This window comes from Eptatretus burgeri, chromosome 1 (assembly GCF_056783735.1).
Source record: "Eptatretus burgeri isolate ZD-2024b chromosome 1, Ebu_testis_v1, whole genome shotgun sequence".
Taxonomy (NCBI): Eukaryota; Metazoa; Chordata; class Myxini; order Myxiniformes; family Myxinidae; genus Eptatretus; species Eptatretus burgeri.
Window position 1 is genome coordinate 25,066,629 of NC_140961.1, and position 13,827 is coordinate 25,080,455.

General features: G+C 41.6%; 1 protein-coding gene across 3 annotated transcripts in view; it reads left to right on the forward strand.

Annotated features, from left to right (window-relative positions):
• CCM2 (CCM2 scaffold protein) overlaps window positions 1–13,827 on the forward strand; it is an 84,227-nt gene that overhangs the window by 41,280 nt on the left and 29,120 nt on the right. For all 3 annotated transcript variants that reach the window (XM_085875693.1, XM_085875685.1, XM_085875700.1), the window contains 2 exons: window positions 1,089–1,172; window positions 8,496–8,679. In XM_085875693.1, coding sequence (XP_085731819.1) covers window positions 1,089–1,172; window positions 8,496–8,679 — 268 coding nt within the window. The remainder of the gene's footprint in view (window positions 1–1,088; window positions 1,173–8,495; window positions 8,680–13,827) is intronic.

Here is a 13,827-nt window from a genome sequence, read left to right on the forward strand (position 1 = left end):
AGTATGAGTAGTTTATTTCTCACAATTGCAGGATAGATAAGAAATGGATGGTTCACCTCTTGGTTGTGAGCTTTTATTTATTTTTATTTTTTTACCCCGTGCACGCGAAGGGTGGGGTTAAACAATTGGTTCACTTTATCTGTCTGTGCGTCTACAAACGACAAGTTATGATCGAGGAACAACTTTATTTCAGTTGAATGTTTTATTTTGAACATGAATCGGAAAACAAACCTGTCGTTTTGCAGTACTTTGGCTCTATATTCTCCCCGATCGCACATGCGCAGAGTGGAGCGAGACTTTTAGTCTGTGTGCCTGTCCGGCAGTCAAACAAAAATTCAAAATCATTCTATATAGGAAACTTCGTTTTTAGGCATGTTATAAAGGACACAAACAATAGGCACGAAGAACGAATGTAACGTGTTGAATAAGGTGGTGGAAAAGACGTCATCTCAACGGTGGTAAACTTGTAAAAAAAATTCTACAACTTTTAAAATTCTCATTTTATTTGAATTGCATTATATACTTGAACACTGGAGAACACAAATCGCCTTTTTGGCACTTTAAAAAACTTTTCGTTTAACAGTACTTGGACAAAATATTACGGGATTTTACATCATCTCGACCAATCAAATTTGTTTCTTGCAGACCCCGCCCATGTCTTTTTTTAAAAAAAAATTCTTCTTTTTTTAGTAAATCTCTTAGCTGTGGATCAGATTAAGTTTCTTTCAAGTGAACTGACCGCCAACAAGAAGTGCTTTCTCAAGGAACTAATTTTCCAGCCAGCACTTGTCTGCTTCCCTCTGCTTTTGAATGTTAAAATATTTTTTTTATAATAAAACAGCATTTTTCACAGACCTGGGCCAAAATCCTGGTTCATTTTCAAAGTTTGGCCATCTTTTGTCACTATAATCCTCATTGGAACTCCATAAATGCTGAGCCACCAACAGGATCTCGGGTTGGGTCCGATCGGTTTATTTTCCCAAAATAGTGAGATGAATTAGAAGTGCATCATTTCACATTTTATTTTGTAAAGAATTATTTGTTTGATGTGATTTAATATTGCGTCATCTATTCCTATTGTTTGACAGTTTCTGGGATCTCTGTCTGAAGTATCAGCATCTCTTGATCCTTCAAGTCGCACAGAAATCCTGAGGATCCTGGACAAAGCAAGAGTGAGTTTATGGCCTATAGACTGAAAGTGAAAGTTGCATTTCTCAAATACATGAGTTTTCAAGTGGTCCAGACAAGATTTGGTTTTGGTGTCTGAGCTCACCCACGTCGTTGGTGATTGCAGGTTCAAGTCCCGCTCTTTCTCCTCATGTATTCTGATAAACGCTTGCCATATTCGCAACTATGATTAAATGGTTAACTGTGTTCATCGTTCTCAGCTGGGGAAATGTTTGCAACTTGTCATGGGTGCCCTGATGCCTCACAGATGGCTTTTGATAAGTGAATGGATCCGGTAGCACACAGAAGCTAGTCACTAAATCAAAATGGCAGCATTCCGCAACTTTTTTTTGTAAACAACTTGATTCTTGATTATATTCTCATGCTGGGTGTACATTGTGTTCTACAGATAACAGACAGCCTGATTTGTTTCTTCTATAAGAGGGGCTCAGTTTAATCAGTTTTGACAAGTGAGAGAGATAATTATTTCATAAATTATAATTCCAGCTGTTCTTTAAGACTGCTCATGAAACTCCAGACATGGTGCCATATGGCAAGCTTCTTTTGGTCATGAACCATGCAGTAATGGCCAATGTTAAGGGTGATCCATCGTCACCTTGAGTTGGAGAATTCAATTTGTATGCTTGTTGGGAGAAGGGGCATCGGGCGGGGGGGGGGGGGGAGAATTCCTTCATCACGGTGCCTCCACCCTAACTGTCACTCAACAATCCTCTTCCTCTGTGACTTTTCTTATTAGCTCCACATTTAAAATAATACCCCGCAATGGGGGGATATCGTAATCGGCTCTGTTTGGCTGTCTGTCTATCGGTTACGCTATTTCCTCCTCAACGGTTGTGCAGAAATTCACCAAACTTGGTGGTTATGACCACCGCATGGCAAGAAGGTGTGAGAGCAGTGCCATTTGGTCCTGCCCCCTAGGGTCCTGGGGTGAGGTCGAAAGGTAAAATAGAATAAAATGTAATTGCAGGCGCATTTTAAAACTTTTTTTTTTTTTTTACTGAAACGTTGCATCTGTAATCAACATTGGGGGACGCATGAAATATGTAACGATTTTTGGGAATTGACCCCCAGTTCATGCCTCAGGAAGTGTAGACTTCTCGGGTCACGGGGTAATTTGATATTGGGTCATAACTGGTGGAACATTTAGCCGTCTTTCAATTTTGCTTTAGATAGGAAGCATGGGGATTTGAAATGGCGTGCCATCGACTTCACTCCAGTTGGCCCATCCCCCAGGTGCTCAGCGGGGAGACGGGGTTTTGCAATCACATCTGTTTGTGTGTGTGTCTGTCTTTGTCTCTGTCCGGGCCGTAACTTTTTTTTTTACCATTTGAGCTTTTGTCATCAAATTTTCAACAAAGCTTTATTATGAGAACGTTGAGAAGGCAAATTAATGATCTTGTTAAAAGGTCAAAGGTCAGCGTCAACTAAAATCATCAATTTTCATCAAATTCACCTGAAATTCTAATTTACCATTTCAGCTTTTGTTGTCAAATTTTAAACACAGCATTATTTTGAGAATGTGGAGAACACAAATTTATAATTTTGTCAAAAGGTCAAAGGTTTTTGTCATGTTTAGCATGAAGAAGAAGACAAAGTCCAAATACAAAGCGGACTTGGACAGGCTTTGCATTTTCAGATGCTTTCTAGTTTGTTGTTTTTTTTCTCTTCCTGGATAGGAAGTGAGAGGGATATAGCAACATGCAAGAGGGTTAAGAGCAGGTTAGGGTTAATTGGTTTAGAAAAGATCATGAGTATAGATAGGGTATTGACCAAAGAAGGAGGTGTTTAAAGCCCTGGAATGAAGAGTGCGATTGACCTGTCTCATGTAGGCAGTTTCACTCTCGTATCAGAGGGACTGGTTTTGCTCCGGAGCGCCGGTGAGACCGTGAGACTCAGAAAACCTGAAAGAAAACAAGAAGATTGAATGTACACAAATTAATGTGAAAGCGGACACGAAATTTGCATCAAGTTCATAAAAGCAGGGAATAACAATCAAATGTTGTTTACCTTAAAAAAAAAAAAAAAATTAATTTTTTATTTGAAGGTATGCCCAGACAAAAATGCTACAGTTAGAACTATAGTATTTGAGAGTAGTACTCTCATATACTCTAGTTGGTAACAGGTCCTACTACAGTAGTCTGCAGAGAATTACTACAGGAAAGGAATGCTATTTTTTCCCTGGGCCACCAACTAATGTAGTGGCCCAGCTTGTGAGCAAAACGAAGGTGTGATGTTATGACCACCAAGCGGTCTTCACCTGAGACTGTGTAGTCATCGTGTGATGGTGTGGAGTATTCTCTAATGGGGGAGGGGGAGGGAGTGGCATCACATGGCTGCAATATGCAGATGGTGAGACGTAATTACAAATTGCTGGTTACTCTGACTTGTAACCAATTATACCATAAGCTTCCACATCTGCAGATGGACGCAAACTTGAACGAATAAGGGTTTTCGATATTTGATTGTGAAAATAAAGAAATCGGCGAATCTTAGTTTGCCTCTCCTCCAGGCTCGTGAATCCTTTGAGCTTTTTCTTATCTACATTTTGAAAGCGTCACAATTTTTGTCTGTGTACAGCTCTGTTTATGTTTAAAGCCATGAAATTGAATGAACAACTTTGAATATAAAAGTTTAGTTGCCTGCAAAAGTATTCACCCCCTCCAAAGTTTTCACATTTTGATGCCACTTGAGCTTATTTTGATGCAAGCGAAAAGCAGGGTTATGCAAATGGTTCACGTCCGTCCATCCGTCGGTCTGTCTTATCAGTTTATGATTGTCGGTTTATGATCGAGGAACAACGTATTTAAATCTAATGCTATCTTTTGAATACAAACTGGAGCATGAATATGAAGACAAGTCTGTTGTTTATACGTACCTTGGCTTAGAATTAATCCCGACCGCACTTGCACAGAAAGGAGTGAGATAATATTTTTATTCTGTCTTCCTGCCAAGCAGTCAAACAAAATTGAAAATCTTTCCAAACAGGAAACTTACTGTTTTTTACGGGCGTTATACAGGATGTAAATAGCGGATGCAAATAACTACGGTAATGTAACGTGTTAGATCAGGTGGTGTAATAGACGATGGGTAAAATGGCTGTAAAACCCGTATTTTTTATTTTTATTTTTAGTTATTTGCCTTTAAACCTCTTTCAACATGTACTTAAATTGAATTATATATTTGAACACCGAGATAACACAAATTGCCTTCATAATACTTCCAAGAACCTCCATTTTGGCACGTGTGTGTTCAGTTACCAAGTTTCTTGCAGAGCACTTTCCAAGTGGCTTAAGCACTCAAGCAAACACTCCATTCAAAACTGTTGATGAGGAACAGCTGGCTTGGCAAGTGCTAGCTAGCTCGCTGCTTGGTATCTGAACACACTTCAGTACTTAGACAGAATTAATTTATTTACATGATTTTTACAGTCTTTATTTTATTTACATTTAATTATATAATTCAACACGAGAGTACACAAATCATATGTCATAATACTGTTGCGAATCTGGAAGCCATGAGCACACAACGTTCAGGTCCTATAGCTCAGTTATAATATCGATAAGTGAATGTGGATAGATAGCTTCCCGACCCTTGTCTAATGGGTAATTAAATGTTCATGTGCTGTGGAGTTATTTTGACAGTTAGTGTTTTTCTTTTACATTTTTCCACCAACATGAACTACAACAATAGTGTCAAGTTTGAACAAAATCTGACCATGCATGTTTGAGAAATGGTTGGGAACACATTTAAGTAACACATTAGCTGCCAGTCGGCCATCTTGGGTCTGATCTCGGGGGGGGGGGGGGCGGAATTGACCTGCATCTGTAAGCCATTATTCATTATCTGTGTGCCAAGTTTGAACATCGCTAAATGCTTGTCCGAGAAATGGTTGAGGACGTTCAACCTCGGGGTTTTTTTTTTAACAACTAAATCGGCCGCCAGTCTACCAGTCGGCCATCTTTGATCAGATCGCAAAATAAGGTGAGATGCATGTGTATGCCATCATGTACTGTGCTTGTGCCACGTTTGATTAACATCGCTAAATGCATGTCCGAGAAATGCTTGAGGACGTGTTCAACATTGGGTTTTTCACAACTAAAATGGCTGTCAGTCGGTCATCTTGGATTTGCTCGCGAAAAAAATAAATGACGTGCAGATGTAATTCATCATTCATTATCTGTGTGCCAAGTTTGAACAACATTGGTAAATGCATGTCTGAGAAATGGTTGAGGACATGTTTGATACCGGTTTTTATTTTATTTTGTTTCATTTTTTTACAACTAAAATGGCCACCAGTCAGCCATCTTTGATCGCATGGCAAAACAAAATTATGTGCGTATGTATACCATCATGTGTTGCTTTTGTGCCAAGTACAAATAAGATTGGTCCATACATGACCGAGATATGGTTGCGGACGCACGCACAGACACGAAAATCGAGACGAAATCCATAAGCCCTCATTTTGGACTAAGTCCAATGGGGGGCTAATAAAGGTTCAATGAGGGGTGGTGTTCAGGACTCCTTCCGGACTACTTCAATTGCACTAAACCTTCGGGTTTTTTTTCTTGGCAAAGTCTTATAAACTAAAGTAAATTAAACTGAATGATTGTTAAAATCTTTATCTTATCAAAATTGAAGTAACACTGTGTGGGGTATCGTGTTCTATGAACTCTCTATATAGTTACCTCCACCACCGAAGGTGAAGGAGGTTATGTTTTCAAGCCCTCTCTGTCTGTTTGTTTAGCTATCTGTGTGCAGAATATCTCAAAAAGTTGTGGACGGATCCGGATGAAATTTGGTGGACAGGTTGGGTATGTGACAAGGACGAACTGATTCGATTTTGCTGAAGATCCAAATCCGGATCTGAATAAGAGCATTATTTAATATTCAAAGTGATTCTTCACCATTGAGAGATGGGGCCAAAAACGAAAAAGTACTGTATAGCATGATATTTCAAAAATTTATTGGGCCCAATATGTTCTCGTGGATCAGGCAATACGTGGCCAAGGCATGCGCTCTCCCGAGTACCCTTATAGTTTCATGATGCTTTTAAATCAAACTTGATACATAGAGTTTTCACAAACTACTTCAAAGTGATTTTAAAAAGTGCAGATAAAATGTGAATAAGTTGGATTAACTAAGAAAATCAGATGATTCTCAGTGATACAAGTATTCAAACCCTTCACCTAATTTACCATAAATCACTTCAGGAGCAAATTATTTGTTTGAAAGGTTAAAAAATAAGTGTAATAGGTTTCACCTGTATGTAATCAGTGGTTTAACTTTAAAAAAAATTAAGCTCCCCCACTTATCTGAGGAGCTTTCAGTGGCAACTCACTTGGTCAACCAACAATGCAAAGATGAATATCAAGGAGCTTTGCAAAGAAGTCAGACATAAAGTGGTGGAGAAGCACCGTTCAGGAGAGGATTACAAGAAGATTTCAATGTCACTCTTTGTCCCTTTGAGTGCGGTGAAAGACGTATCATACCATGCAGGCCCTACCCAGATTAGGCTACTCCCAAACTCAGCTGCTGGGCAAGCAGGAAACTGGTTTGGGATGTCACAGGAAATCCAACAATGACTCTTAAAGTTGTGCAAGGCTGTATGTCCGAGATGGGGATCAGTGTTTTTTTAATCAACAACAGCCCACTGCCTTCATAAAGCCAGCCTCTACGGACAGGGGCCAAGAAAGAAGCCATTACTGAAAAAGACTTATCTGAAAGCTCATATTTCGGTTTCTGAAAAAGCATCTTAATGATACCTCAGGCACATGGAGAAAAGTTTTATGGTCAGACGAGACATCAATTGAACTTTGTGGTCTAAATTCACATCATTCCATCTGATGCAAGCCGAACACTACCCATCCCTCCTATCAAGCATGGTGGGGGCAGCATCATGTTATGAGGCTGCTTTTCATCAGCAGGGACTGACAAGCTTGTCAGGATAGAAGGGACAATGGATGGTGCAAAGTACAGGAGAATCATTGATAAAAAAAAACCTGTCTGAGTCAGCCATGAATCTGAAACTGGGTTGGAGATTCACATTTCAGCAGGACAATGATCCGAAGCACAAAGCTGGAGTGACTGAATAAGAAGAAAATAAATGTTCTTGAGTGGCCCACTCAAAGTCCTAAATTGAACATTTATGATGAGGCTTGAAGATTGTAGTCCCATCGACGATCCCCATCAAACTTGGCAGAACTAGAGCAATGTTCACATGAACAATGGACAAATATTTCACCATCTTGCTGTGTAAAGCTGGTCGAGACCTACCTCAAAAAGACCCACAGCAGCCATTGCTGCAAAAGGTGCTTCCACCAAGTACTGACCTAATCGGCCGAATACTTTTACAACCAGTGAATTTTGATTTGTACATGTTTTTTTGCAGGTATTCCTGAGGTGTAACCGACTTCAATTCGAACAGAGTGTTTCGTTTGATCTCTCCAGTTATGAATAGAAATGTTCATTTTGGAAAAATAGTTTCAACATAATTCATAATTCATCTGGGTTCGAGGATGTGGCATCATCGGTAGGGAGTGAACACTTTTGCAGGCCACTGTATGTGCTTTGTAGAACCCAAATCCTTTAAGCAGGCTCAGTAGTGTAATGGTTAGAGTGTGTGCTCTGAGTATGGGAGGTCGGTGGTTCAAAAACCCCGGCCGAGTCACACGAAAGCCTTTAAAAATGGTACGTTCTGCTTCCTTATTTGACATCCAGCATTGAAAAGGATAGAGCACAGGCAATCCCCATAGGTTGGCATCCATGGGGAGGAGGAAATTTCTCCTTGGCAAATGCTCCACCGAGTGTGGTGAGAAAATCAGCGCCATTGTTGTGAGGTCGCTGTTACCCAGAATGCCCTGGGAAGTGATGGCACTTTCCATGAAGCTGTATTAGTCTCACCTAATGTGTGTGGTGTGCACATACACACACACACACACCACACGCCACACACCCGATGAGCCTAAAGATACTGTTAAAATAAACAATTCTGAAAGTAAAAAAAAAAAACCACTTAATTTCAGCTTTGCTCACCAAGGTTCAGCTTATCGAGGGTTGAGTAAAGCTCATTTGGAAAGTAAACCCTTCTAAGGAAAGTTGTATTTTCTTCCCACCCCTCTCGTATTACATTTTATTTTTCCAGCGTGCCTGACCCAGCTTTAAGCACGTTATTACTGATGACGTTGCTGTAGTTTAGGTTTATGTTTTTCAATGGTTAACCGACTGCCATCCTGATTTTTTTTTTTTTTTTTTTTTTTTTTAATATCATCTCCTCATCTCTTTCATTGTGCTTTCCTTTCCTCAACCAGCACCATCGGAAGTTGCCCAGTTGGCCAGGCCCGGAGCATGCTGCCGTTCTCAGCTTATCGGCTCACAACCTGCGACTCGCTGCTCGTGCAACAGATGTGCTTCTTGCTCGCATCTTCATTCATGACATTGCTGCAGTCTCGTATGTGCGTGATGATTCCCTCCATCTCGTCATTCTCAAGACTGGTGAGATTTACTGTGCAGCTCCTTCCTGTGACTTACTGACATCATTTTTTTTTCACAGCAAAGCTTTGTGAGAACTCTTCATGGAACTGTTTGTTTTGCTCTTTGCTGATCATTAAGTTTGTTGTGCGTTTTGTTCGTAAGTTGTAATTTCATTCATTTATTGCTTCCGCCGCTGAAGGTGGGTGGAGGTTATGTTTGTCTGCTTGTCTGTCCGTTTGTCTGTGACCAGGATATTTCAAAAAGTTGTGGACTGATCCAGATTAAATTTTATGGACAGGTTCGGTGTGTGACAAGGACGAACTGATTAGATTCTGGTGAAGACCCGGATCTGATAATTTCTTTAAGTGATTCTTCACCATTGAGAGATCGGGCAAAACCTATATATAGCACAATATCTCAAAGTTGTGGACGGATTCACACGAAACTTGATGGACATGTTGGGTGTTTGAGAAGGACGTTTTGATTCAATTTTTGTGAAGATCCAAATCCGGATCCGGATCGAATAATTTTTAAAGTGATTCTTCACCAGTGAGAGATCGGGCTAAATGAATATATAGCACAATATCTCAAAAGGTTGTGGACGGATTCGGATAAAACTTGGTGGACACGTTGTGTGTGTGTGACAAGGACGAATTGATTCAATTTTGGTGAAGATCTGAATCTGGATGTGAGAATTATTTAATTACGAAAGTGATTCTTCACCATTGAGAGATGGGGCCAAAAACGATATCGTACTGCATAGCACGATGTTTCAAAAATGTATTTGGCCCGATATGTTCTTGTGGATCAGGCATTACGTGGCGGAGGTATGCGCTCCACCGAGTGCCCTTCTCGTGCAATGCTGTGTTGGGGTGAACGCTCAGACAAGAGTTTGGCACCACAAGGACAGAGTCCAACCTACAAACAATGAAGCAGAGCAGAACAGGACAGGGCATGGACAAAGAGCAAGATTACAGATAGGACAACATGAATCCACATGGCACACATATAGCAAAATATCTGTGGATAAGGAGCATTCAGAGAGATGGTATCAACAAATATGGTAATTACAAATACAATTTTAAAGGGGAACAGAGGGATAAGGGGTGAGAATATAAATTATCGGTCAATATAATATGATAGTGCCTCTCAACCATAAAGGACTGGGTGGAAGAGCAAGATTGGAAGGAATCAAGAAGACAATTACACATGTTGAATAAAAGGGTTGACAAAGGAATGAAGGTGAGCAGTGAGATGAGATTTTGGAAGGGTAACAAGGTAGGGTAAGGTGTGTGCTGCATGAGAGTGTGTCACTTGGTGAGGCTGAAGCTGAGGATGGATAAAGGAGGGGTGGGGGTGGGGGGTTGAGACCATACTTGAGGTGCTACAGGACTACAAGTCCAACGAACAGTCTGATTTGAGTATGAGAAACTCTGCAATAAGACAAAAGTGGTCCCTGTACATCATCATCATCATCATCATGCTAGAAAATACCTATTTCCCTCAGTGCTTTAATATTCACTGCCTCGAGGAGTGAGCAAGATATATATATATATATATATATATATATATATATATATATATATATATATATATATATATATATATATATATATATATATATATATATATATATATATATATATATATATATATATATGTATATATATTGTTCCGGCTGTGGAAATTCTCATGACACCATGAAGGGCCCGTAGGTGAGATATCTCGAAGTACATGTGTAGTTAGCCCAAATCCGTTGCATAGAGGGAATTTATGCGATTCATCCGGGCTGCGATCCTTTGAGTTAGGCGTTTTTCTGTTCTATCTTTATTTTGAACCAACCACGTCTCAACCGCCATCACACAACAACCACCTTAACCACCATGCCAGCCATCGTCACCAAAGGCAACCACTCTCCAACCCTCAGACAACAACAACAACGCCAACAGCCACGACCTTTACCTTCACAACTCGCTCCCACATCATCGCATCACCGCCATTCCCAAACGGCACCATAACCATCAAACCACCACCGAAAACCCTCCACCACCTTCACCTCTCTCCTTCTACGGCCATTCCCGCACCAACTGTGAACACTGAGCGTCGGGCTGTCTCGGGCCCGTTCGGCGATTGGTGCCGAACGCACCGAGTCGCGTGCGCAAATAGCGGCCTTTCCGAGGGAAAATTCGGATCAAGAACGCTACACGCCCACTTTTCCTCCATCCAATTAGCAAGCACGGGGCGGCTTGGCCCCGCCTCCAGGCGCGTCTGTGTGAAATTGATATATGCAAATTCTAGGATCAGGGGAGGTTCACGCCCCCGTTTCCTCCGACCAATGGGCGAGCGTGGCTCCGCCCCCGAGGTCATCCTGATCCGAATATTTGCATATTAGCTGCTCCTGCCAGCCTATAAGAAGGCGAGCGCAAATCGAATGAGGCAGAGTCGAGTCAGGCGGTGAAGTCATCGGTGTGGCAGAGAGTTGGGTTCTGCAGTCGGCTGAGGAGAGTTGCGGGAAGAGGCATAGGAGCTCGGGTCCGAGGTGAGAAGGACAGCGGTTGGTGACAAGATCGCGGTGTGGGATCGCTCGTCGTGGGACCCAAGCCAGCTAGCCATTCTCCTCCCCCAGGGCATCAACAATTCCCCCTTTCCCCTGCGCTGAGATAGTGCAAAAAGGGGGCCCCGTTCTGCCCACTCCAAACGTCGTGCCAACCAAACCTGCCAAGGAGCACGGAGTCGGGGCACAGCCACGCGGCCACATCTGCGGCTTGCCCGCCAACGCGTCACGAGGACGCGGGTAGGACCCCCCCTGGTCTCGCGGACCTGGCCGCTCCTCCAGGTCATGCACACAATTGTCCTACAGGCCTGTCTGCCCCCTTGTCTATGAGGGTGGCTTCTTTTCTTTGCTTTTGTGTAAATGTGTGTTGGTGCTGTCTGAAAGTAGAACTGAATAAGTGTTGCCGTGTGTGCGCGTAGTTGGTAGTAACTCTGCGTCGTTGTTGCTTTTGTTTTGGTTGCTATTTGTGCATTTTGACTGTTTAGCTGTATATGTGTGCTTTCCATGTGTCACGTAATAAATGTGCATTGTGTGAACTGTTTTCCCGTTTCGCTTCGTCTTTTCTTTATTGACCCTCCATCCTGCTTCACGTAAAGGGTTCGTAGTGGTCTTAATACACCCAGTAATTAATCGGAACCGCCGAGGCCGACGATAACACCGCTCGATTATCACTGTAGCACGGAACGGACCGCTTAAGCGGTTCGTGTCCGGAGTCGGCCTGTGGCGTGGTCCGATCGCCCGGTCGACCATCCGCGCACGCACTTAGGTAGATCGAATTTGGCGAGCAACCCTATCCTGCGCAGGTGGGCAATTGGCACGGTCGTGGTGGGGTTAAACCCCCACCCGTGACTGGCTCCCGGCGTTGTTCCGAGAGGGTGACGACTGAATTGTCCGTCCGGTGGGCGACGCGGTCGCGATTCGAGTGACGTGGCCGTCCGCACGCTGGCGGGCGCGAATTCGCAACTATAACTATATATATATATATATATATATATATATATATATATATATATATATATATATATATATATATATATATATATATATATATATATATATATATATATATATATACACACCAGGACTTTGGTGCCATGAGGCTGAAATTATTAATTTTATTCCCCTGCTGCTGGTTGCACTGGAGCATTATGGTACCCTCAATACTTACTGTGGATGTATCACTTTGATGTGCATCGTAAGTGGCACTTCGAATATATAATTAATGAAAAGGGCACTCAGTAGAGTGCATACCTCCACCATGTAATGCCTGATCCACGAGAATATATCAGGCCCAAAACATTTTTGAAATATCATGCTCTCCAGTACTATATCGTTTTTGGTCGTATCTATCAATGGTAAAGAATCACTTTAAAAAATAAATAATTCTCGGATTTGGATCTTCTCCAAAATCGAATCAATTCGTCCTTGCCATACAACCAACCTGTCCAAGTTTCGTCCGAATCCGTCCACAACTTTTTGAAATGTCGTGCTATATATTGGTTTCACCCTATCTTAGCTCAATGGTGAAGAATCGCCTTTAAAAATTATCAGGTCAGGATCCAGATCTTCACCAAAATTGAATCAATTCTTCCTCGTCACACACCCAACATATCCACGAAGTTTCGTCCGAATCCGTCCACAAGTTTTTGAGATACGTGCTGTATATCATTTTTGGCCCTATCTCTCAATGGTGAAGAATCACTTTAAAATTGTAGTATCCGGATCTTCACAAAAATCTAATCAGTTCATCCTTATCACACACCGAACCTGTCCACAAAATTTGATGCAGATCCGTCCAAAAGGTTTTGAGTATCCTGTACACAAACTGACAAACCAACAAACAAACAGAAAAGTGTGAAATCATAACCTCCTTCACCTTTGGTGGCAGAGGTAATAAAATACAAATTCCATTTCGACATGACAGGAATTATAGTTGTCAGAATGTGAAACCTTCCATGAAGAGGGCAGGCAGCTGGTGGAAGAACAGACAAATAGCTGCTCGGTGAGTTACTGATATTCAGTGAAATCAGTTTTATTGTCCTGAACTGAATGAAAGTAAGAAAATACAAAGTTTATCCGATAATTGATTAATGTAAAGAGCTTTAGTGGGGCAGATAACAGCAATTTTTGAGAAGAATTGTGCAAATGATGATACAAGCATCAAATTTGGCACATTTGTTCTCCAGCGGAATCTAATCAAATCTGCCCGATTGGCCATTTGAAAATCCAAATTTTGAAAATTTTTAGAAAAAAAAAAAAACTTCAAAAAAGTCAAGATCACGAATCAATGTTGGATGCTGGCTGAGATTGGTGAATGTTTCAGAAACATCATCAAAGACGTTCCAAGTCTGCCATGCAGTTTTCTTCCCTTGACCGCGGAAGGCAGACATGATGTCACATCCAGTGAACGCATGGAAGTATGGGATCCCTGTAGCTTTCTCAGGCCCTATTGTAGAAACTACCTCATGGACTGGAATCCATCGCGCCTTGGCTCCTTGGCCAAAGGCAATCCACATGTTCTCAAGACCTAGTTCCTGTAAGTATGGCAGTACAGATATTGCTATGACAAGTACGTCCGTGTCTTTAGCCTTAATGATAATGGAATTGCTACCATC